This window comes from Rattus norvegicus, chromosome 15 (assembly GCF_021556685.1).
Source record: "Rattus norvegicus strain SHRSP/BbbUtx chromosome 15, alternate assembly SHRSP_T2T, whole genome shotgun sequence".
Taxonomy (NCBI): domain Eukaryota; kingdom Metazoa; phylum Chordata; class Mammalia; order Rodentia; family Muridae; genus Rattus; species Rattus norvegicus.
The window spans coordinates 98,118,981-98,146,042 of record NC_141548.1 but is presented as its reverse complement, the minus strand read 5'-3'; the positions used below and the strand labels follow the sequence as shown (position 1 = coordinate 98,146,042).

At 39.1% G+C, this 27,062-nt stretch overlaps 1 protein-coding gene across 1 annotated transcript in view; it reads right to left on the bottom strand.

Moving 5' to 3' along the window:
- Positions 1-27,062, bottom strand: part of Gpc5 (glypican 5) — a 1,404,282-nt gene that overhangs the window by 1,122,332 nt on the left and 254,888 nt on the right. Inside the window, 1 exon segment of the mRNA NM_001107285.2 lies at positions 8,938-9,632. Coding sequence (NP_001100755.2) covers positions 8,938-9,632 — 695 coding nt within the window.

The following is a 27,062-nucleotide window of genomic DNA, read 5'->3' as shown; positions in this document are numbered from 1 at the left end:
AACCACTCCATGGTGCTCAACCCATGCCTGGGGGATTGGAAACCCAAGAGAAAAACTTACTACTGCTGTTTAAATATGACAGCATCAAAGGGCCTTTTAAGTACCTATGTTTACAACCCTGGGGGCTATGCTGTGACATGTGACTACTGCCCACCTTAATCACAGAAGCCCATCTTTTCAGTGAATGGTAAATGTAGGATGTTAAGGATAAGTGGCAGTCCAGCCCTCAGCACTACAACACATTTAAGTTATTGACACCACCTCTAAGATCCAGGGACATTGTGTAAGCAAAGTTAGGAAGCATGTAAGACTCTGGTGATGAGGGGAGGAGCTGTGGCATGCCATCATTAAACTCCAATAGAATGGTTGCAACCACAAATTTAAACCATAACCATTTGCCCTTGACCAGCACAGCACTCGATTTGCCAACAGTCAGTCACTCAAAAGAGAGAGGTGCACAGGAGACCACTTCTTCTGACAAAACTATTGGCTGCTGATAGATTCTGGGGATCACTCTCTGTGAGCTCCAAAATGTAACTGTATACTCACAGTCATACTGATGGCCCTGTATAAACTCAGTGATTCACAAAACCAACGGATGGGTGTGAATGTAGGAAAGAGAAGTAGGAAGGAAGAGTAGACGGAATTTGGGGGGGGGATGAGTTGGGGTGGGAAACACAAATGGTCAGGATTGTTACAGACATGTGGGAAATTGTCAAAGAGCAAATTTACCTACTGAGATTTTTTAAAAAGAAAGGAAGAAAGAAGAAAGGAAATAGAAGAAAGAAAGGGTCATAGTTGTAATTGCTGGCAAGACAAATTTTAAAAGGCCAGTGCAGGTAACTGCAGTTATGAATTCATTATTATAGAGCCCTTTGAAGCTCTTCACCCTGTCTTCTGGCTTATATATACTTTTTCTATAATGTTTCATGAGAATCATGTGGCATGAAAGCTTTCTACAAAAGTGATTCATAAAGCACAAACATTTGCTGCTATCCCAGGGGGACCTCCATTCTCCTGACACCTCTCCCATAACCTTCATCAGATCGGCAAATCCTGAACCATACAGGTAAGCTTCCTTTCCCCTAACTATCTTTCTTGCTCTCTGAATCCTCTGGGCCAAGCCAAACTGCTCTGAACAGCTTGTTATCCTGGGGGAACCTCTATTCTCCTGATACCGCTCTTTCCATCTGCATCAGACCTGAAACTCCTGAACCATAGAGGTAAGATTCCTTTCCCAATCCCATCTTACCTGCTCTCTGAACCCTTTGGGAAGCCTGCTATCACAGGGGGATCTCCGTTCCTCATTAATTCTCCACCCACCTTCATTGAACCTGAGGTTTTTGAGTCATACAGACTGGCAGGTTTGGAACCATACAGCCTGCAGATACCCATCAGAAGCCTGCTATACCAGGATCATCAAGGTTCATCCACCTCCTAATACCTAGTACAACAAGAACATCCAGGGACCAAAACCATCCAGATGGCTAATGGACCTTGAAAGATGATAGAGGCCTTTAAAGAAGAAATTAATACATCCCTTAAAGAAATACAGGAAAATACAATCAAACAGATAGAGGTCTTTAAAGAGGAAACAAATTCCTTAGAGATGTACAGAAAATGCAATCAAACAGGAAAAAGGAAATAAATAAAATTGTTCAACCCTAAAGTGGATATAGAAGCAATAAAGAAAACACAAATTGAGGGAATCCTGGAGATGGAAAACCTAGAGAAGATATCAAGAACAAAAGATGCAAGCATCACGACAGAAAACAGCAGATGAGAGAATTTCAGTCATAGAAGATACAGTAGAAGAAATTGATACAGTCGTCAAGAAAATACTAAATATAAAAAAAGTTCCTGAAAGAAAACGTCCAGGAAATCTGGAATACCACGAAAAGACCTAAACTGAGAATAATATAAATAGAGGAAGGTGAAGTGTCCCACTCCAAGAAAATATTCTCAACAAAATCACAGAAGAAAACTTTACCAACCTAAAGAAAAAGACATGCTTATAAACATACAAGAACACCAACTAGACTACACCAGAAAAGAAAATAGTAATCAAAACTCAACATATATAGAACTAAGAAAAAATATTAAATGTGGCAAGAGAAAAAAAGGCCAGGCAACGTTCAAAAGCAAACCTATCTGAATTATACCTGACTTCCCCACAGAGACTCTAGAAGGTAGAAGACCTTGGACAGATATCCTGCAACCTCTAAAAAAAATGACAGGTGCCAAACTAGAATACTATACCCAGCAAAACTCTCAATCACCATAGATAAAGAAAATGAGATATTTCAAGACATATCCCAATTTAAACAATATCTATCTACAAGTCCAGCCATATAGAAAATATTAGAAAGAAAACTCAAATCGAAAGAAGGATAACTACATCCAAGAAAACTCAGGAAATATGGAATTCCATATGAGCAAAAACAAGGACAGTACACACACACACACACACACACACACACACACACACACACACACACACACAAACACCACCAATATCAAAGTAACAGGAAATGACTATCACTGGTCATTAATATATATCTTAACATCAGTGGACTCAATTCCCCAGTAAAAAGACACAGACTAACAGAATGGATGCAAAAACAGAATTCATCATTCTGCTGCATGCAAGAAACTGAACAACTCTCTATTCAATGATCTCTGGTCAAGGAAGAAATAAAGAAAATGAAGACACAACATACCCAAATTTATGGAACACAATTGAAGCAGTGCTAAGAGGAAAGTTCACAGTACTATGTGCCTCCATAAAAAATTTAAAAGTGACTCATATCAGCAATTTTAAAGCATACCTGAAAGGTCTAGGAAAAGAAGGAAGAGAGGGAGAAAGCATACCAAACATGAGGAGAAGTCAGGAAATAATCATAATCAAAATCATTGCTGAAATCAATCAATTGGAAACAAAGAGAACAATACAAAGAATCCATGAAAGAAAGAGCTGGTTCTTTGAGAAAACCAACAAGGTAGACAAACCCTTAGCCAAACTCACCAAAAGACAGAGAGACCATATCCAACTAAACACGATCAGAAATGAAAGGGGAAACTTAACAACAGACACTGAGGAAATTCAAAGAATCATTAGTTCTGGTTCAAAAGTCTATAATACTCCACAAAATTGGAAAATCTTAATGAAATGGACAGTGTTCTAGACAAATACCACTTATCAAAATTACATCAAGATTTAGACAGCCCTATCATCCCTAAAGTAATAGAAGCAGTTATTAAAAGCCTTCTACCTTCCCCCCCCCCAAAAAAGCGCAGGGACAAATGATTTTAGTGCAGAATTCTTCCAGACTTTCAAAGAAGAACAAACTAGTCCACGAAGCAAAATAGAAGGAACACTGCCAACCTCATTCTATGAGGCCACAGTCGCCCTGATACCTAACTACACAAAAGTTAAACAAATAAAGAGAACTTCAGACTCATTCCTCTTATGAACATTGATGCAAAATTAGATCAAGACTTCATCCATCAAGAGCAAGTAGATTTCATCCCAGGGATGCAGGGATGGTTAAGTATACAAAAACCCATTAGCATAATCCACCATATGAACAAAATGAAAGAAAGAATTCACATCATTATCTCATTAGACACTGAAAATGCCTTTGATAAAATACAACAGTTTCATGTTAAATGTATTAGAGAAATCAGGAATACAGGCACATAATTAAATATAGTCAACACAATAGACAACAAGCCAATAGCCAACATCAAACTGAATGGAGAGAAAGTAATTCCACTAAAATCAGGGAAAAGACAAGGCTGCTCACTCTCTCGCTATCTATTCAATAAAGTACTTGAAGTTCTAGACAGAGCAATAAAACAACCAAAAAAAAAGACCAAGGGGATACAATTCAAAAAGGAAAAGGTCAAAGAATCACTATTTGTAGATGATATGATAGTATCCATAAGTGATACCAAAATTTCTACGAGAGAACACGTAAGGCTGATAAACAGCATCAGCAAGTTCTCTGGATACAAAACTAACTCAAAGATATCATGAGCTCTCCTTTATACAAATGATAAATGTGTAGAGAAAGAAATTAGGGAACCAACACCCTTTACAATAGCCATGAATAATATAAAATACCTTAGTGTCACTCTAACCAAGCACATGAAAGATCTGTATGACAAGGACTTCAAGTCCCTGAAGAAAGAAACTGAATTTGATATCAGACGATGGAATGATCTCCATGTTCCTAATGGGTAGGATTAACATAGTGAAAATGGTCATCTTACCACAAGCAATCTACAGATTCAATGCAATGGCCATCAAAAGTCCGATGCAATTTTCTATAGAACTTGAAAAAGCAATTCTCAACTTCACATTGGAAAACAAAAATCCCAGGACACCCAAAACATTCCTGAACAATAAAAGAACTTCAGGAGGAATCACCATCCTGACCTCAAGCTGTACTACAGAGCAATAGTGATAAAAACTACATGGTATTGGTGCAGAGACAGATACTTTGCTCAATGAAATTAATTCAAAGACCCAGAAATAAACCTACATACCTAAGGAGAGTTGATTGTTTTTATAAAGAAGACAAAGCCATACAATGGAAAATATTCTTCAGCAAATGGTCCTTCTGTAACTGGATGCTTGCATGTAGAAGAATGAAATAGATATATATATATATATCTACAACCTGTACAGAACCCCAGTCCAAGTGGATCAAGGACCTCAACACAAAACTATGTACACTAAATCTCACACGAGAGAAAGTAGGAAATACCATTGGAAAAATTGGTACAGCAGACAATTTCCAGTACCGAACACCAATGACTCTGGCTCTAAATCAACAAGTGATAAATGGGAACTCATAAAACTGAAAAGCTTCTTTAAAGCAAAGGACATTGTCAATAGGACAAATTGGTAGCCCAACGATTAGAAAAGAATCTTCATCAACCCTACATCTAATATCCAAAATGTATAAAGAACTCAAGAAGTTAGACACCAAACAACCCAAATAACAGTTAAAGTTGGGGTACAGAACTCAACAGAGAATGTTCAATGGAAGAATCTCAAATAGCTGAGAAGCACTTAAGGAAATGTTCAAACTCTTTAGTCATTAGCGAAATGCAAATCAAAGCAACTCTGAGGTTCCAACTTACACCCATGGGAGGAGCTAAGATCAAGAGCTTAAGACAGCACAAGCTGGCAAGGGTGTGGAGCAATGAGAACACATTATCTTTGCCAGTGAGAGTGCAAACTTGTACAATCACTTTGGAAATCAATTTGGCAGTTTCTTATAAAACTTGAATAGTTCTACCTCAAGACCCAGTTATGCCACTCGTGGGCATATACCCAAAAGAGTGTACAACTTTCCACAAAGACACTTCCTCGACTTTGTTCACAGCAGCTTTATTCATAATAGACAGAAACTGGAAACAGCCTAAGTGTCCCTCAACTGAAGAATGGATAAAGAATGTGGTATATCTGCACAGTGGAATACTATCCAGCTTTTAAAATCAATGACATCATGAATTTTTCAGACAGATGGATGGAACTTGAGAATATCATCCTGAGTGAGGTCCCAGTCCCCAAAGGACATGCATTGTATATACTCACTTATAAGTGGATATTAACCACGAACCGTGCCACACCACAGACCCAAATAGGCCAAACAAGGATGGCTCAGGTGATGATGCTTGAGTCTCACTTAGAGGGGGATGGTGAAATAGTCATAGCAGGCAGATGGGGGAAGGGAACCGGGAAGGAGCTATGGGGAGGGGAAATTAGGAGTCAAGATCAGGTATGGGGAATGACAGAATAGATGGCTAGATGTCCATTAAAATGAGTGGAAGTCTATAACTGACAGGGGTAAGGTGGTGGGGGACATCTCTATGACTATATAGAGACCTGGGATAAGGGAGGCACCCAAGAATCAATGGGGTTGAACTTAGCTGTGATGCACTATGTTGCGGTTATAGTACTTGAAGAGGCCACCTTCTATAGCCAGGCAGGAATCCCAGTGAAGCGATAGAGACATCAGTCCCCGCCCCCCAACACTTTCAATCCAAAATTATTGTTGTGTACAAGACATGCAGGAAAGGGACATAGAGCTGAGACTGAGCAAATGACCCACAATAACCCAACTTCAGATCCATCTCATAGGCACACACCATTCCCTGACACTATTGATGACACACTGTTATGCCCGTAGACAGGAGTATGTTGTTCTCTGAGAGGCTCTACCCAGCTGCTGACTCAGACAGATACAGACACCCACAACAATAGAGCTTGGGTACATCTATAGAAGAATAAAAAGGATTGCAGGCCCCAAAAGAAATAGGAAATCCACAGGAAGACGAATCCCCAAGGATCTCAGAGTCTGAACCACCAACCAAAAATCATACATGGGCTGGACCTACGTCCCCCACACATATGTAGCATATATGCAGCTGGACTTTCATGTGAGACTCAAAACAGCTGCTTCATGTATGTGGGCTATGTTCTTCTAGCTTGGCCTCAGTGGGAGAGGAAGTGCCTAGCCTCAGAGAGACATGATGTGCCAGGGTGGGAGGATACCCTCAAGGGCCCCCACCGACTCAGAGGAGAAGGAAAGGGGGGATGGGGAAGGATTGGGGGAATGTGTGCCCGAGAGGAGGCAGTGAACAGGATGTAAACTGAATAAGTAAAAAGTAAAATTAAATAAATAAATAAAACACAAACGTGCTAATAATTTGAAATACAAAAGTAAATGGTTTAAACATAGCCTGCCAAGGGCTGGCCTTCGAATAGGGAAAGGAACTACCAAGTGGTCACACATCCATCTCCAGTGACAGGCCAATATCACCACACTCAGCCCATCACTACCCCCATTCCCCTGTTACACAAGCCAAAATGCACTCTAATTCTATTAGTAGTTTACTTGGGCTACAGGTAGAAAATGCTGGGTTTAAAAGCATGCATGGGTACTGTAGTCCTGGTTTGATTCCATTAATTGAAATAGGAAAAATAGATACTTTTAGATCTGATAGATCTTTAAGGATACGAAAGGTCACTCTGGCTCCTTAAAGTGCATAAGGCACTTTGAATGCCAATTCTGCCACACACAGCAGAAATCTCGGGCCCAAGATTTTAAGTAGCATACAGCAAATTAAAACTGAAGCCCGAGGGCTGAAGAGACAGCTCAGGAGTAAAGAGCAGTTGTTCTTGGAGAGGAGTTTGGTTTGAATCTCAGCACCTACATGACAGTTCACACTATCTGTGACTTCCAGGGGCCCTCTTCTGACCTCCGTGGATACCAGGCATATGCGTGGTGTACTCACATAGATGCAGGCAAGAGACTCATGCACATAAAAATGTAGGTAAATCCTTTTATAAATATAAACTGTATTCTAGACTTGGCCCTAGATTTCTAGTACACATGTTCCCTCTGGACATAGTTGACATTGTCAAATGGATATTTTATTTCCTGTCCAAAATTTAAAACTATAAAATTTTTGTGTTATGTACTTTTAGAGGTCAATCTTGTATTTGATTTACATAAATTGGGGAGAAAGGACCAAAAAACTGAGGTTTATTACATCAAGTTGAGAACAAGCAAAAAGGAGGGCACTGCAAGGTGAATATGAAAAAGACAGTGATACATACATACATACGTACGTACGTACATACATACATATATACATACACAAAGCCATCACACATACACACATACATACAAACACATATACATGCATACATAAATATACATACATGAAAACAAAATAATGAAACCTATTGTTCTGAATATTAATTTTAAAATGGCAAAAGAAACTTGTTTACTGGTTGGGGACACTTGGCAGAATGCAATCTGGACTTGAAATTCAGGGCTCATGCCACATGTTGATGATGTAGCCACCAGAGGGCGCTATTTCTAATTGTCTGAAGGCTCCAAAGAGGCACGTAAAGGCCACTGGGGAAAAAATGTGGAAGGCGTTGGTAAAACTCAAACCTTTCAGGTCCACCTTCTATCAAGAGTGAAGAGTTGACATACAGAGCATGTGACAAGAATATTTTTCAGGTCAGTAAATCAATGTCAGTTCAGAAAGATGGATTGTCTTGGTGCTCGAGAGTATCTGTTCTATTTCAGGAGAAATGATTTAGGAGAATCATCCACAGCATATCCTCCGCCACTCTGTGAGATCTGAGAAGCGTTACTGAAGGAGCCTGAGACTATTTCTAAATAGCTCGACAGGAAGCTGAAGAGAGAAAACTCTTGTATCACTTGCTTGATGGTTTTGTCTCAATAGTTTCTTAGTTTGCTAGAAATGAAACCGTAGGAGAGCATGGGTGAGGTTTTACAGACTATCCGCTCCATCACTTTGTCAGACTCTTAAGAAATTCTTTTGCCCACAAAGGCATCCAACCTTAACTTCATGGATACATAGTCAGTGTTTTGCCATTCTAAGCTAGGAAACTACAAACTTCTAACAACATCGACCTGTCTTGTTTTATGAAGAGGTGCCAGACAGAAGCTTCCACAAACAGTGCCTTTCTCAAAAGGGTACACTTCAGAATATTTCTGCAGTGTTTTCTTCTTGTCAGTGAGGATACGGAGGTCCAAAGACTTAAAATTCTTACCTCATCTCATATTGCTAGTTAATTTTGCACCCAGATGTTCTTGATTAAAATGTAAGCTTTCCTGGCTTCACTGAGCCATTCAAGAAGCCAGCTACTTAATGGCTAAAGTATTATTTTATCCGATCAAAATTTCGGTGTTGAATAGATGGAATACTTGGACTCAATCAGGTGCATCCATACATTTCATTCTCTGATTCTTAGAGAATGAACTCCCTGTGCTGATACACATGTGAAGACTAGAACAACAGAGTGTCCAAGACTTTTGTGACTATCCCACCTAAGTTTTGCATCCTAAGAAGTTAGAGGGGGAGAGCAGAAGGCCGGCTTACCTGATCCAGTAACTTCTGCGCATTGAGGTGAGCCTGCAGCATGGCATCATTAACAAGTAAGTGGAAGTTCAGGAGCACGTGCTCAACGTCGTAGGTTCCGTGCATCGCATCCGACAGCTCTTCCAAGGAGCGGATATAAGCATGCCAGTGTGGATTAAGGTCTGTCATGTGGGCTAGACAGCCCCTGATGACATTGAGGCAGTACCCCATACAGGGCTTACTGAGCGTCAGGCTCTGGCAGTGAGGACAGTACTGCATCTTCAGGAGGGCCCTACTGCACTCCTTAGAGAAGTGGATATGGTCCGTGGTGTTGATGACTTCAATGCCCAGATTAAGCGCCTGCAGGAATGTGCGACCGGGCAGCAGTGACCTCCCCATCTGTCCCATGACTCTTTTGGGGATGTTGCCAAATGGACTAACATCCTGGCGGGCCGTTCGGATGCATTCTGAGTATTGCAGAGAACTGTCAGTCACACCAGGGTTTATGAGATGGTTATAGACCAGAGGGAAAAGACTGTCAAAAAATCTGTTTACAAATTCCTCGGGGTTAACATCCGCACCAAATAAATAGAGTCCCACATCGGTGAAAAACTCCTGAGTGGAAGCAGCAGCCTCCAAGGCCATGTTCCGGTAGGTGTTGCAGAAAAGGATACTGGTGTAATTCTCTGCTTGTCGGATGAGGGTTTCCAGGGTCTCTGTAACACAGTGACAGTAAAGGAGAAGGCTTAGTAGTCATGCCAAGCCGTCTGCCTGCCCTAGGCAGCAAATGTGCTCAATACCTCACCACTAGCCCAAGGTCAGCCATATTGTGCAGTTTACTGAATTGAACTTTCCGAGGGGAGTGGCCACGTGATGATACACACTATATATACTTTCTAGGATGCAGATCCTAGTGTCCAAACTGGCTAAAACGTACAGAAACCAAAGCTGATTACACAGATGGGTAATTTCTGACTAATTTTCATCACCTGGCTTCTCATAATCTGCTGGTGATAAGTTCGCTTTGTTTCATGTCCTGACGTCAATACATATAAGCAGGATGTCATTTAATACTGATTTCCTGGCTATTGTAGTCTCATAGTTTTCCCCATCTCACTTTTATTTTCAAAATGGACATTTAGACATTATATACTAATTACTGCTAAGGCACGATAGATCCCAGAAGAACAGTCTTGATAATCCACAGCCATTTTGATATTTCCAAATGTAAACAAATCTAAAATATGCCACCACCACCCTCCCTGCAAATTGGCATGCTTTGTTATGAAACGAGAAATAGAAAAGGTGCTGCCCAAAGACAATAATTTGTGACCCCGTTGTCCATTTTGCTTTGCTATCTTTAATCTTTAAGGCTAACTGTGGGATATTTTATTTATTATCTAAGAAGCAGATGGTCCTGAACTAGCCAAGCAAATCTAATATATCCGAAGGGAAGGAAAGAATAATCTAAAGGGAAGGGATTGGAACAATCGCTGAGATCAAACGAAATTCCAAACCCTGGCTATTAAAAAGCAGCAAACCACCATGACTATCCTCGTAATTACATTTTATAATTAGACCAATGAATGGCACTTGACTATATTGATATATAATCAGTTATAAAATACATTCAATAAAATTATCTCCCATAGCAACAACTTCATAGCTATTTCTAATTAGGTTGTAAAAGGCCACCATCATACTTCACTAATCAAATCACCGCTTGAGTTTCTTATTTAAAAAAATGGAGAAAAAGTGAAAATGAAAGAATGAAAAGCAAATATAGAAGGAGTGACTATCAGGAAGGCAAAACCATACCCAGGACTGTGCAAGGGTGTCTTTTCAGAAAGGAAAGAACACAGTGAAGTCCAGTCTGAGTGACCTGAGACTGACTGAAATTGCACTCCAGACCTCTCTGTGAAATCTCAGGGTGCATCTTCCCTGCAATCGAAGGTAACTACTTTGAAAGGCTCCTGCATTCCTGAGTTTCACCAAACAGAGGACTCCAAACACCAAACTGCTATGAGACAAGACCCCTGTATTCAGATGCTGTTCCAGCACCCGGTACAGGTGTCGAGTATATCCTAGCAACTTGGCAAGCATGGGAGAGAATGAAAGTGTTTGCAGCCGTGGTTTACACCAGAATTTCCTGCATGGTCTGACCCTGGTCTAGATGAAGGCGAATGCGGGCTGTTAGAGCACTCAGGTGATCTGACTTAGTCAAGCAATCTGCAGTTACCATGCAGCTCAGCTGATACCCACAGGCCAATCATAGAAATTCTACGAGGGTAGGTAAGGCAGCATTCTCTCTCTGCTCAGCAAGCGTCTGTCCCAGGGGGCCAGCCCAACCCTACGGCTACATCTCAGCCAGGATCCTGCTCTCCAGGACCCACAGGAGCGGCTGTGAAAGCCACACAGAGCTGGGACCTGCCTGAAGAGCATCTGAACTCACCCTTCCCTGCATAGCACAGGGCCCATCTTCATGGGTGCTTGCATGTGGGAATTAATTATGACGTAGGTCACAAGCAATTATATTTACCATTAGTATCTAAGTAGCAGTGATTGTAAATCAATTGATTTTTTTTTAAGCTAAATGAGACTGGATTAAAAGATACCCCCATATCACATGCTATCTTGCAGACGCTCCACACCAACTCTAAATGATCAAGTATGTGATTTTTTTTAAATTGACAAGTAAAATTTAAAATGTCTCTTTACAAATTGTAGCATTATACATTCACAGCACAGTGACATGGGGACTTGCAGAGTTTATGAGCGAGCGTCTATCACTGTACAACTGGGAACTAACTTACTTTGTGAACACGCTAAAGAGAAGATATTTAATAGAGCATCTACGCTGAGTACAGTGCACCTAAATATTATCTCTTTACTGAACTCACGCTGCACCACTGACAACTTTGATTACTATTTTGAGTGTACAGTTAAAAAAAATAAGTTCATGAACAAGCCCAGATGGTATTTTACTTTAGGCCTCTTTTTGTTTGATTTTATTACAAACAAAATGAATTTTTGAAATTGGATTTTTGTGTTAGTTTTTCACACTGTTACCCATGTATCACCACATAGGGATCTGTTTTTCTTTCGGTCTGTATTCCATCCAAATATTTAAAGCATTGTTAGTGCTAGGGATAAGCAGTTTTGGGGACTTTAGTCAATCTCTATATTTTATCATACATATTCATATACATGTAAAAAGCTGACCATGCTGGTACTTATTATCCCAGTGACCGAGGGCTCAGTTAAGAGGAGAGTGAGTTTGAAGTTGGTTTTGTCTCAATGGCAACAACAACCCTAATTCTACAGGACATTTTGTCTCAAAATAAAGAACTTTAAAATCCAATCCATTAGATGATTCTGGCAATTTTTTTAAAAAAAATGGGTAAACTCAAGCTGAAGTTATAAAAACTATTCCTACATATTAATTTTGAGTCTACAAAATATCAATTGTCATCAATAGGAGTTAATACTATCCTCTTTTAGAATTAGCACTGTCGCAGTAGCAAGAATATTAGCTTTAAAATCAATGTGTCACAAAGTATTTGCTTCTGTGTAAAAGAATTCACAAGTAATAGTGTTGCGAACAGAAGACAGGCTTGTTACCAAGAAATTTGTTTGGTGTCTTAATTGTCAAGAATAAGATATATATGGCAATACAGAGTTTTGATACACGTAAGAAATCCACATCGATTCTATGTAAGCATTACCTTTCTATCCTGGTGCTATACATTGAAATGATTCACACACACACACACACACACACACACACACACACACACACACACACCACAAATAAAAAACAAAAACAAAAACAAAAACAAATATTTGCCCCCCTCTGATTAAAGAACGTAGTGAACAAACGTCCCTAAAACTTCCTTGCTTTGCATTTGCCTCTGAGTATTTCAATAAATATCTCTGTCCAGTGATACTAGATGAAATTACAAAGCCAAAATCACTTCTTCCTTTTCAGTATGTAGTAGTAGAAAGAAGAAAAGACTGCAATATAATTACAATTAGGTTAAAAATTACAATTCCTCCTAGTTTTATAGGAAAATTCACAAAAACACTTGCATACAATCTCACAGAGGAGAATGTATTTGAATGCCGAAGTTCATGTTCATCTATGTCGATTATTAGCATTACCATTCTGGAATAACTGCATGGTACAACACAAAAATTACTTCAGGTTTCCCAGTCCTCATTCCCACCAAAGGTAGCGTGCTGTACATGAAATGATTCCTGACATGTAAACCGAAAATTTAAATTCGAATGAAATACTGGCGATAAAGTCAGGTCATACTGATATAAAATTAACAAACTGAAAAGTCACGTGAGTGGCTTTTGGCAGCAAGACAAATTTAATCTTCATGGACGTTTTTATTATTTTAAAAGATGAATTGACCCCATAGGTAATAATCGGAAAACAATAGTTTTAAGATGTTCTCCAGCATGACATGAACAGATAATTTCTGGGTCTTGATACACTTCAGCCTTTTAAGCCTATGGACATGTTAAAACACAAAATATGAAGTATTAGTTCCACGGTAAGGGTAGATGTTCCCATCTAGAGTCAGGGAAACATGAAAAGAAATCAGCCATGGAAAACTAGCCACAGATAACCCACAACAGCCTGCCATAGATAACCCACAACAGCCTGCCACAGATAAGCAGTCATGGATAACCAAGGGGTGCTTGGCATGTACGTGTAGGTTGAAGAGGTATTTTCACAGTGACTTCACCCTGCTGCACATGAGAACTGGAAAGTCACAGATTATGCAACTGCTACAGAGCTCTCATTACTGCTCAGTTGCTTTGGAGCTCCGTTGTGCAATCTCTATGCATTTCATTCTCGAGAGATAAACAGATGGATACAATGTAAGAATAGTTCCTCAAGAGTTTTATCATGCATATATTAAAATAAATTTTACCTCTATCTCCACCTTTAGAAAATGCTTTCAAATGATTTTAACAGTGCCACATTTAACAATCCCTTTAGTCTGCGGAAGACCACTAAAATACGCTGTTGTCATACAGACCTACATAAAAATGCAGCAATTTCCTATTTTTTTCACCTTGGAAATGTCTATGATGAATTAGTTCTTCCATTTGCATATTTCCTTCAGTTTTTTTAGAAAGTAAAATGTATAATAAATGTTCTCTGGAATATTGATTTAATGACATTTAAATGCTATGCATTATGATTTGTAATATAATTCTTCAGAAATTAGTCATCTGTATAAATAAACAGTGACTGGGATATTAATCTGCATCACTAAAAATTAGCATACTGGTCATTAATCTACTCTCCTCAGACAAGCAGTGAATGAAAAATGCTTTCTCAACTTTTCTTCCTTTATTTCTCTCTTTGTTAATTTGGTCATCACAATGTGTTGACTTGATTTTAATTTAGTCTGCATTCATTTATTTTCTAAAAGTCAATACTGATTCTAGTAAAAATATACTTAATTAAGCACTTCCTTAATACTTAAAATCAGTGTCAAGCAACCATCTATGTGTATGTGTGTGTGGTATGTATGTCTCTGTGTGTGTATCTGTGTGTGTATGTGTGTGTGGTATGTATGTCTCTGTGTGTGTATCTGTGTGTGTATGTGTGTGTATGTATGTATGTGTGTATGTGTGTGTGTCTGAGTATATGTGTGTATGTCTGTGTATATGTATGTGTGATATGCACAATTGTTTCATACATTGCAAAGATTTTTAAATAAAATTTATCCAGTAGTGTTAAAATAAACACAAAGAAACAGTACAGAGACAAGAAACAGCTACCCAAAACTGATTCTTACTAAGTATGTAATCTGTATTTTAAAAGAACAAATAAACCAACAACTTTAATAGTTAATTTAATGATTTTGGTTAACAATTTTCATTACTTTAATAATCTAGAATATAGAGCTCTTTTATTTAATTGAACAAAATATATCGGTTTAACAGAAACATAGTTCCTGTCATCATTTTCCTTTCTTCTATCTCAGGAAAGTAAGATGATTTTATATGTTTGACTTCCCCTGGCATATTATCCATTTTCTCTTGTATACATTAAAATTTAATCCACCGAGCCAACATTTTTAGAATGTGATATAGACAATGAAGCCAGAGCTAAGAAAGCCATACATGTTTCTGTGTTGCAACTATTAGAATCTGTAGGATAGAAAATAAAAGCAAACAAATAGGATTTATTGTCAAGCATCACAGAAAAGACTGAAGAGTAAACTTCAGATGTGACTGGAAAATGAGCTTATGTCCCTTGATAATGCTTTTCAAAGTAGAAAACTTTATGAATTTAACAAGTATACTCAATCTAGACATAATGTTTTTTCATGTGAAAATTTAATTACATGTGTATGCAAATTAAATTAAACAAAAATTATTTTCTGATTTTTTTGAGGGGGGAGAGCACACATGTCTTAAACAAGAAGAACAAGAAACCATTGGCCCAGAAGGCAGCATTTGAAAGGGTACTTTTGTGAGAAAAGAGCCAGATATGGGAAGATGAGAATCTAGTAAGTTCGGAGGACCTGAAACACAAAGATACAAGACATGCAGAAACCAATCACCAGAAAATACACAGTAAAGTATTTGTTGGTTGTTGAGCTGAAGGGACTAGAAGGAAAAAGCAGTGAACCAGCAGATAGGAGGCAGATCACAGAGTGCCTCGAAGCCATCAGGAGGTGTTAGACCATAGATGAGCAATGGGAAGTTAATAGAGAACTTTCTAGAGAAGAGTAAAAGGTCATGGCTTGCATTGTAGTAGATCTCAACAATAAGTGGGCGAAGTCTAGAACACTAGAGCCAAGGCAAGAAACTACAGGTAGCTCAATAAAGTCCGGGGTTCATACCTATATGTCACGCTATCCTTGCAGTGCTAGGATGCATAGCTACAAAAGGGCATATTAGCCATATGTTGGAAAAATATCTAAAAGGGTTTGCTGCTCCTTGAAAGAATACAATAGAAAGATGTGGAGTACAAGTTCTGGAGTGCAGGCTTGAACAGTTGGATTCATGGTGGTATAGGCCAGACTATGGGGGCACACATCAAAGTTGGATAATCAATGTAAAGATTAATATGCCAACTAGAAATTGAAGCTTGTCAGTACATACTGAGAGAAAATAATGAAAAATCTAAAGGGGATACTGAAACTGTTTGTACAAATATTCATAATACAGAGAGCAAAGTCATGGTACCAGATGAAACAGAAGATAGGCAAACAAGAGTGAGGAGGACTAAAAGTATGTATTATGGCAAAGAATACAAGTCGGTGAAGTTAAAAGTGAAAAATTGAAAAAGAAGAGTATTCCACAGGTCAAGGGAAGAAAATTATCCTTCCATCTCTTACGTCAAATGCCACAAGGTCAACTGAGATGAGGAGTACCAACTGCTGGCCACCGAACTTTCAAGAAGAAGCATGAACCAAAGAAAGAGAGCAGGAATTGAGGACATGTGCAGACACGTCCAGCAAGTGCTTCCCCTGGAATCATAGAAGCAGGCACGGGATGGGGATCTAAAGTTAAAGGCGGTTGTTGTTGTTGTTGTTGTTGTTGTTGTTGTTGTTGTTGTTGAGGTTGTTATTGTTATGGAGGTTGTTGTTGTGGTGATTGTTGAGGTTGTTGTTGTTGTTGTTGAGGTTGTTGAGGTTGTTGAGGTTGTTATTGTTATGGAGTTGTTGAGGTTGTTGTTATGGAGGTTGTTGTAGTTGTTGTTGTTGTTGTTGTTGTTGTTGTTGTTGAGGTTGTTATTGTTATGGAGGTTGTTGTTGTGGTGATTGTTGAGGTTGTTGTTGTTGTTGTTGAGGTTGTTGAGGTTGTTGAGGTTGTTATTGTTATGGAGTTGTTGAGGTTGTTGTTATGGAGGTTGTTGTAGTTGTTGTTGTTGTTGTTGTTGAGGTGGTGTTTGCTGTTGAGGTTGTTGTTGTTGCTGCTGTTGTTGCTGCTGCTGTTTCATATGGGTCAATCTTTCTATATCTACTCCAGGAACAAACTGAGCGGCAAAGATGGGGTCAAGGTGGAAATCATTTCAATTAGCTAAAATGTGTGATCCTGGACACTCACAGGAAGTCAAAATACTTGGCATTTAGTAGGTGCGAAAGTTACCAAGACTGATAGCAAGGTAAGAAACGAGAAAGGGAATTTGGTAATGTTCTCAACCATGGGACTGGTTCAATAGATTCCTGGCAGCCTTTCTTGCCAAATGTAATAGCTACTTCTCGAAACGCAGACTCCTCTACTTCCTCTAGCCATTGAACCTGGTGCCAACGATTTTACTTCATTCTGTATCCAGGAAACACTTATATCTTCCCTAAGCCAATATTTAAAAGCTGTAGTCCTTGAAATATATCATCTCCTTTAAAATATGGTGTGTTTATTATTCTGCGGATGTGTGTGCCTAACGTGCAGTGGAAGATATGCAAATTCATGCATATGAGAAGCAAAGAGCAGTTTTGTAAAGTTGGTTCTTTCCTTCCACCTATCCGTGGGATCTGGAGATCAAACTCAAGTCTCAGGGCCTGGAAACAAACCCCTAAACCCAGTGAGCCACTGTGGTGGTTTGAATAAGGATGGCTGCTATAGGTTCACATATTTAAATACTTAACCCCTCATTGCTAGAATTGTCCGGGGAGGATTAGGAGGTGTGGCCTTATTGGAGAAAGTGTGTCACCTGAGGTCAAGCACCCAGCACACTCTTGCTTTTATAAATTGCCTTGACAATAGTGTCTCATCACAGAAATAGAAAAGTGGCCAAGACATCTTGCCAGTCATGCATTTATATCAGATGATACTACGAGTTGCTGACTTCAATATCTACAAATATACCTCAATATTTCTCAGATTTTTTTTCTTTATCTCAGGACTCCTTATGTTTGTAAGAATTTATCAAGAAGCCCGAGGTGATTTTTGTCCCACTGAGATGTACGTATACATACATATGTATTTGTATAAATATGTATACATTTCTAATTCATTTCTGTTGCTATGGTAAAATATCCTGACCAGAAGCAACCCTTTGAGAGAAATTACTTTTTCTTTTGGGCTTGCAATACAAGGGTACAGCCCATCGTTAAGAGGAATGTAAGGCACGGACTCAAGGAGCTCGTTATTCCACATCCAAAATAGGAGAGAAATGAGTGCTACTCTGCTGCTTGCTTCTTTCTCACAGTACCTTCCTTCGTTTTCACAAAATTCAGAGACAAACTTAGAAGATGGTGAGATCTGCTTAACAACTGAAGCATGCCCAGAGACATTCCCACAGGAGAACCTGGTCTAGATAATTCCTCACTGAGATTGTCCAGGAGAATCTACATTGCACCAAGTTGAGAGTTAAAACTAATTAGTATGGGTGTTGGGGGTGGGAATGTCTTAAATATTTATTCTGCCTTGAAAGGGAACTGTAAGTACAATTGTGCTAAGAGAACAAGTAGTTACCTTTGAGTCTATAAGCACAATGCACAAGTGAACAACTTAAGGGAGGATGTGGAAAAGACATGGTAGAGTTCATAGAAGCAAAAGCCTGTGACAGAGACCTTTTACACTACCATGGGCCTGAAAACAAAGAGAAGGTTAGGTTGTAGCTATCAAAGAGGAGCCTTGTGGGAGCTACTGTACCAGTGAGGCCTTATAAAGGTTCAAATGAGCCTATGGCAAATATTACAAACCTAAATGATAATAAATAGATAACCTATAAAGAAAAATGTCTACATTTCCAAAAGAAAAAAGAAATCTTTAGTGAGAAAAGTGCCATTGATTTACATCACTGAAAATTCCATTAATGTCTGGCTTAATAGTTGGTACAGTCTAACAGCAGGTATATACTTGATAAATATAGAAAATAAATTCAACATTTCACGGATACTTAGTATTACTTAAGATTGTTGTTAATAGTACTTTATATCACATCAAAACAATGCTATTAGCTGTTTGTCCAAAAGTTAGCTGGAGAATTAAAGTCTAGCTGTCCACTTCCCTCTCCTCAGTTAATGAAAATCTATTGCTTAGATTTCATTGTAAATTATTCTGTTATTCTTGAGACAATCTGGCCCATACTGACATTTGAAAAACGTTGGTACACAGGTTATGCAGACTTGTCTCAGGCTGACACTTTTGGCCAAATGGTAAGTATTATAAAGTCATTCTACTGGAATAAATAATTTTTGTCTAAATTTTCTACTTTATCTTAAGATTTAATTGTTATTACTATGGTTTGGATAACTGTTTCCCAAAGGTACATGCGTAAAGAAAAAGTCATTCTCCAGGGCTGAAAGACTGACTCACAAGGTACTGACACTTGCTGCTATCACAGAAAACCAAGCTTCGATTCCTGGCACCCACATAATGGCTCACAACTGTCTGAACTCTATGCCCAGGGGATTCAATACCCTCTTCTGGTTTCTGTGGGAACCATAGGGACACACTGCACATCCATACCTACACACAGGTAAAACCTCATACACATAAAACATAAAATAAAATAAATTCTTTTTTCTTACACCTGTTTTGTTTAAGGCCTGATTTTAAGTTGTTTTTTTTTTAAAAAGGCCTGACTCCCAGAGTGACCTTAATGTCATCTTTAGATAAAAGGAGACTATGAGGAAGACCTTATTTGGGAACCATGACTGATTGGTAGCCACTTCTGTCATAATATCTAAGCCCACCATAATGCGTGACTTCCTGGAGTCCCAAAACATGGGCCAATGACCATGGATTTGAACCACCAAAACTATAATCCAGAATAAACTTACCCTCTATAGAAGTTAGCCATCTTTTTCATGATTTCCTTATATTTTCACCATCATCTAGTTTGCTATAGAGATAATAGGTCTACTGAGTACAACTATCATTAGCACAACATGCAGTAAGTTGATGTCCTTGATATTACAAACTCATTGGTTTGGTCTTAAGAAAATGCAAAGCAATAATCTGAATCACTGTAACCTGCCTTTTCATAAGGAATTAAGTGGTATTTGTGGCCAAAGGCTGCCAGGTTCAACTACCATGTCAAAGGACTGCAAAAACAGTATTTACTGAGAGATTCATTTTGTACCATAGGCAGAAGACAGATACGCTGTATGTGGCTTCCTCATTTTATCATATTAATCATGAAAAATGGATTAGTTCACCTGAAGGTGTGTAATTAGCAAAAAGAATATCGCTGGGTTCACTAGGATATTGTTAAGTGGAACTGGATTTTTAAAAGAGTATTTAATGTAAAGTACACACAGATCTCAATTGTGGTTTGTAGATATTAATTTAGCTTGTGCCGAACTCCAGGAGATGAGTCAATGGTAGCATTAAAGTATGTTTTGTCTGACAGATACACTGACAGGTCTCCAGAGCACTAAATCACACATTGAGACTTCTCTCCTGCAAAAATGGTATTTTTTAGATCCTGAGATCTAAGCAAATTCAATGTCTGATGAGACAACGTGAGCTGTCCTCACTTGCCAAAGACACCCCCCCCAAAAAAACCCCTCCATAACCTAGGGGTAGCCTTATTTTTCACATAAGCATCATCCTTTAATTTTTAATTCCAACAATAATTTTTCACCAGTAGATGCCCTTTTTAACCTCTTCACCCTCAGATACCCTTCCTAAACCAATCTCATCCAACCTGGAATCTACCCAGTGCTGCCATTTTGCATTCAGCCACCTTTTCCCCACTCCAGTGCTGAGATTCTATTTTTTCTTACTTCTTTCCCCATAAGGAAGTGCAAGTTCATTCAAGGACCATCCCTAAACCTCATAAGACTGGGAGAAAAAATTCAAAAGTCAACCTGAGAATTGCAAATGCATTGTGAGTTCTTTGAAACATACCTGAAGGGAGAGATGGATGCTAAGGAGTTTGACATTATGTAACACACAACATTCTGAACTCAAGGAAAACTTGTGAACAAGATTGACATATCATTCTCCTACTAAAAGAAATACCTCGATCTTTCCTTCTAAACTAACATTCAACAGATGAGAAAAAGGTCAGTTTTCACCTGAACACTCCTAATGTATTCTGGTACCTACACTATTTAATTTCCTTAGTCATCAGTTATTGGAACATTCCTTACAGTATAATGTTAAAACACACACATACAAACATGCACACGCATATACACATATGTACGCACATACACACACATATATGTACACAATGCACAAACATGTACACACATGCACACATATATGCACACACATGCACACAATGCACACATGCACAAACATGTATACACATGCACACATATATGCACACATATACACATACACTCACATACATACACACATGCACACACACACACACACATATATACACACATCTGTCTTTTTCTATTAAGCTACAATAAAGGTTAAGGAACTAAAATCCGCAACACCAGAATATTCTCTAAGTCATATGCTAAATCACACTGAACTTCAGTATTGATGAGTTCTAGGACTTACATGCATTATACATAGGCACATCGAAAAGAGCTGTAATTATTATCTGGAAACTGGTTCTTCTTAAGCATCTTGACCACAGTCCCAAAGATCTGCTAGATCACATTGCCAAGAATCCATTTGAGTGCTTTGTTACTTACAGGCCAGCAAACAGATAAAGAATTGAAGGTATCCACTACTAGATTCCAGACGGTTTAATAAATATACTGCTACTACCTTGACAGGAGAAACTCTTTCAGAAGCCAGGCAATCCTTTCAGCCATTACATTCTCTCCAAATAGCAGGAGGAAAAATTGCAATACTTTCTGATAACTGGAATGCACTATAAAGCACAAAATCAATCAGACCAAAAGAAGTCTGTCTCACTACGGAATGCATTCCTGCATTCACTGCTGTTACCACTGAATGCTCCACCAAGAGCACAGTGAAACAGATAAGGAACGGAGTTACAGTTACATGATTAAGCTATGGGGTGACAGTAGTTCTTTCTAAATTCACTGGAAATCCAATTTTATTTTTAATGCTTTAATTACATAGAGTTTGAGTTTGCATATATGTGGTTATGCCTGCATGTGTGTGTGTGCCCTGGCCACATCTGGAGGTGAGAGGAAGACTTGTTGAAATCTCTTCTGGAGCAAGTACTTTTGGTTACATTGCTTTGAGCTCTCAGCTAGTCGCAGGTGCATATGCTCTCAGGAACTTTCTCGGATTCGTGGATAAAACACACACACACACACACACACACACACACACACACACATACACCCTCATTTTAAAATTATTATTCTTTAATTTTTTTTACAGTCCAGTTTTTATCCCCCTCCCAGTCCACCCTCTGACAGTTCTTCATCACATTCCTCATACCCCATCTCTAAGAGGATGTTCCTACTACCCCACCACACCAGGCCTCATCACTCCCTGGGGTCTCAAGCGTTTTCAAGATTAGATGCTTCTTCTCTCACTGAGGTCAGACCAGGCAGTCTTCTGCTGAGTATGTGTCAGGGGACTCGGACCAGCTGGTGTATGCTGCATGGCTGGAGGCTCAGTGTCTGAGAGATCTCGGAGATTCACGTTAGTTGAGGCTTCCGGTCTTCCCTAATTCAACCACAGGGGTCCCTGGCTTCTGTTCTTTGGTTGGGTGTAAGTATCTGTATCTCACTCTTTCGTCTGATTGTTGGGTCTCTTGGAGGCCACCACAGATGAAACGTCCAACAATGAGAAGAGGGAACTTGTAGAGTACACTTCCAGTCAAAAGGCAGGGCATCATGTGGAGGGATGGGGTTGCCATCCTACAGACAAAAACTCTGACCCAGAATTATCCCTGTCTAAAGGAACTACAGGGACAAAGATGGAAATGAGACAGAGAGAGAGGAGGTTCAGTGATGGGCCCGAATTAGAACCCAGCCCTAGGGGAGGCTCCTAAGCCTGACATTATTACTCATGCTACGGTGTGCTTTCATTAGAACAGTTTTAACCTGCTTTACTGGCTCAGTGGCTGGACTCTCCTAAGCCTCTGCAGCTAGCTTACTCTTCCCTTTACTCCTAGCCTGCACCTCTAAATCTTGCCTCAGCTTAATTGCCTGGTCACTGTCTGTGAAACTCACTGGTCTTGCTGCCCAAGACACTTTCAGGCTGCCCTTGGCCACTCCCTTTCCACCTACCTTTTGGAAGATCTCCCCTGTAGCTCTTTGTTCCATCTCTCTCCCCAAAGTAAATCATTTCTCCTCCTCCTCTCTCCTAGCCTGGGGGAACCTCGAAGTCCCGCCTCTTTCTTTCTTCCCAACCATTAGCTGCTGGCATCTTTATTGATTGATCAATGAACCAATGAGGGACAAAGACCTTCAGTGTCAGTACTCACAGAACCTTCAGAACCACTCCTCTATGCTCTTCTTTCCTTCTTCCATGTGGACTCCAGAGAGCTAACTCAGGTTATTCAGATTTAGTAGCAAGTAGCCTTACCCACCAATCCACTTTACCAGCCCGAACTATAAATTTAAGGATATGCTTCAAAGGTATTAGATTCTATTAATGTAATTTTAAAATATTTGACTTCAAAGACATGGGGTGATATACTTTTTTCCTATATGGATGTCTCAATTCTAAAGATCCATCCCACATGCAGTTACCGAACACAGTCACTATTGGGGATGCTAAGAGTTGCATGCTGACAGAAGCCTGATATAAATGTCTACTGAGAGGCTCTGCCAGAGCCTGATAAACACAGAGGTGGATGCTCACAGTCAACTATTGGACTAAGAACATGGTCCCCAACGGAGGAGTTAGAGAAAGGACTAAAAACACCTTCCTTATTTATGGGGCTTTAAAATGAGTGTGGACAGCTCCAATTGGTACTGCCTTGCACAGTAAGAACAGTTTTGTGATGTCAGGGAAGGAATGGAAAGGAAATTAACAGACACAAGAACGCAGCTACCCAAAGTCTTCATCACCAGCCCAGGAACTTTGGTCTCCCTTTCATTAAACACAAAGCTAAATTTCTAAACTGCTCTTGGTGCCATGCTGCCAAGTTTAGTGCAGCCCAAACACAATGACTATGTGGCTAATATACCAAATTACATACACCTGGAAAGAAAGAAGGTCTAGTCCTTAATTCTTTTTTTTTTCAGAAATTGTCATCAGCTCTCAATTGAAAAGCATCACAGTGTAGGAAGAGCCACTGAGGAAGGCATTCATTAATGGTAAACATTAAGGGCACACCATGTCCTGCATAACTCCTTAGCATTGCCCCCATATTGGATCTCTTTTATACATGAGATTATAATTTCATCATTTCTCCTTTCCCCTCCTACCAATAAATGCTCCAATATTAGCTTTGTTGTCCTTTTTCAAATCCACGGGCTCTTTTTTCATTACTTGTTACATATACATATGTACATAAATACATATTTTCAAATATATGCTCAGGTGTATGCATTCTGGAGATGAATTGTCTTGCTTTAAGCATTCCTTGGTTGCTTATAATTCTTTGCATATGGTTGAGGCTTCCTGGACTTATCTCCATTTGCTTTGGCGGGCCTATTGGTAGTGGCCTATTGGGCTCACATTTGGGTGGTTGAAGAGACTGGATGGTTGCAGCATCTCAATTTACTATGAGTCACAATGACATAGAAATTCCCTGATGCTCTGGCCTTTACAGTCTTTCCTCCCCATATGCTGGAATGTTCCCCAAGCCTTAGGTGCAAGAGAAGTTGTGTTACAGATGTATCCCTTTGGAGTTCAGCTCTACAACCCTGCGTTTTGATTGGTAGTAGTTTTCTATAACGCCTTCCATCTTTTCCAAAGAGAAACCTCCTTGATGAGGTATGAGAACTAAAATCACTGGGTAGGTAGAATGGTAAATGGTTAGATTGTATTTGGAGGTTTTGCTGGTTTAGTAAAGCAGTCATTGTAGATTCTCTTCCAAGATCCACAACGTCATTAACACTGAGACTTCCTGAGAGAATTACCCATGGTGTCATTTTCGCAATAGCCTATAATGCCATTATAAGCCCTATTTATCTAAACAACTTATCGATCCTTGCTGTTTGTAGTAAGAGATTGTATTTGCTATAATTAAAATTAAATATATTTTTGTTTCAATTTTCATAGAAATTTCTCTTCTACACAACATAAACATACTAGCGCCCCCTTACGCACAGGCAAGACATAGTCAAACTGAGCCTCTGAATCGATCAACAGGCCCACCATAGTAGTCTCTGAGCATAACCCACCTACACACCAGAGAACTAAGGGCTAGCCCACTTCCCACTCTGCCATATTCAATTAAACTTCTTCTTAAAATCATTCTCTGGAGGAAAGTGCAGCTGCTTCACACCCTCTTATTCTCCCACACAGAGTTTGTGGCAACCTTTTCAAAAGCCACAATACAGTTAAGAAAATCTTCAGTTATCCTCTATGAATGAAGCCTACTTTAATGCTCAGCATGATTACATGATTCAGAAGATTTATGTGCTTGAGAGACGCTATCATAAGAAAAAAACTTGGTGAAGTGTATTTCAGTATATATATATATATATATATATATATATATATATATTACACACATATATATATGTACATATATATATTCAATATATATATATATATTACACACACACACACATATATATATATATATAATTTCATGTATTTAAACCACTTATAGTTGCTACACAGGATGCAATTCTCATTTCAAGGTACACTAAAAAAATATTTTTCATTATGTCTCTAAATACACCATATACATATAGAATGTAGTTTTATGGTACCAAACATGAGTATGCATTGTGTAACATTAAAACCCAAAGGCCTCAGCTGTCTCACCCAACTCTCTTAAATCCTAATGGCCACAAGTTATGTTAAAGGTTTCTAGTCTCATCAGGACATGACATTCACATTCAGTATACTTTGGATGAGGTTCAATCACCCTCCTTTTCATCCAGCCTATAGAGTCCTAATGTATGGTACTTCTAAAAGTCTTAACTATCGGAGAAGATAGAGTGTTCTTTGTTGGGTAGAGTTTAAGAAATTGTTCCAAATCTCTTCCCCACTTCATTTTCTCTCTTTCCAATTCCCTTTCAGCTATGCCATACGTGCAGTTGATGCTGCAGTGACAGTCATGCGGTATTGTGTTTGTTTTCTCATATCTTTACACAGTCCAATTTCTTCTTCATTTCTCACCATAGAGCATTCATACCTACCACTAAGAACAAATGATGTCTTCTACAGGGGCCTGTGCAGGCCTGATATGTCATCTGAAAGACTTTTTATATAGATAAATTACAAAGCCATGGATTCAATGAATTGTGTGTCAAAATATATTGAAAATCCATGGCCTGTACTGAACACGTGCAGGCATTTTTTCCTTGCCACTGACCTCCAAACAATACTTACTGAAGCTACATTTCATTAGGTATTAAAAGCAATCTAAAGATGATTAAAAATATATGAGAAGTATATTGGGCAATTCTCAGCTCAATTTGTTTGACAGGTAGGATGTCACAGGTAAGCCTAACACCCACAAGTATGAAGAAAGGAAGTGACTACAGAAAAATGTCAAGACATGAAGAGAGTCACAGAGGTAGCTTTGTTTTGGAGTGATAAGAATGACTTAAATATCTTAGAGACAGAAATGTATGCATTCCTATTACTAACTCTGCTGTCTCCAAGTGTTCAGCAAAGCTTTTAATCTAACAACTTGGAGGTAAAGACAGGAGAGCCTCTGTAGAAAGATATTAGCAGGCAAACTTCATGTGAAAGCAGGATCTTGAATCTAGAAAACAAAATAGTGATTTGGACATGCATTTGCTGGCAATACAGAAACAGTGGGCTGGGGTCATTATCCAATTAGAAGACAGAAGGTCAAACTAATGATGAGTAGGGAGCTCACTGTTGGGACGCCACAGCCCTATGGCCACTTCTGACTTACATTGACCTTCTGAAGGATAACTGAAGTGTGGATCCTTCAGTCCTTCTTAGAAGGGGGAACAGAAATATTCATGGGAGGATATATGGAGACAAAGTTTGGAGCAGGCCATTCAGAGCCTTCCAAACCTGGGCATCCAGCCCATATACATACAGTCACCAAACCCAGACAATATTGCTGATGCCAAGAAATGCATGCTGACAGGAGCCTGATATAGCTGACTCCTGAGAGGCTCAGCCAGAGCATGGCAGATACAGATGTGGATGCTTGCAGT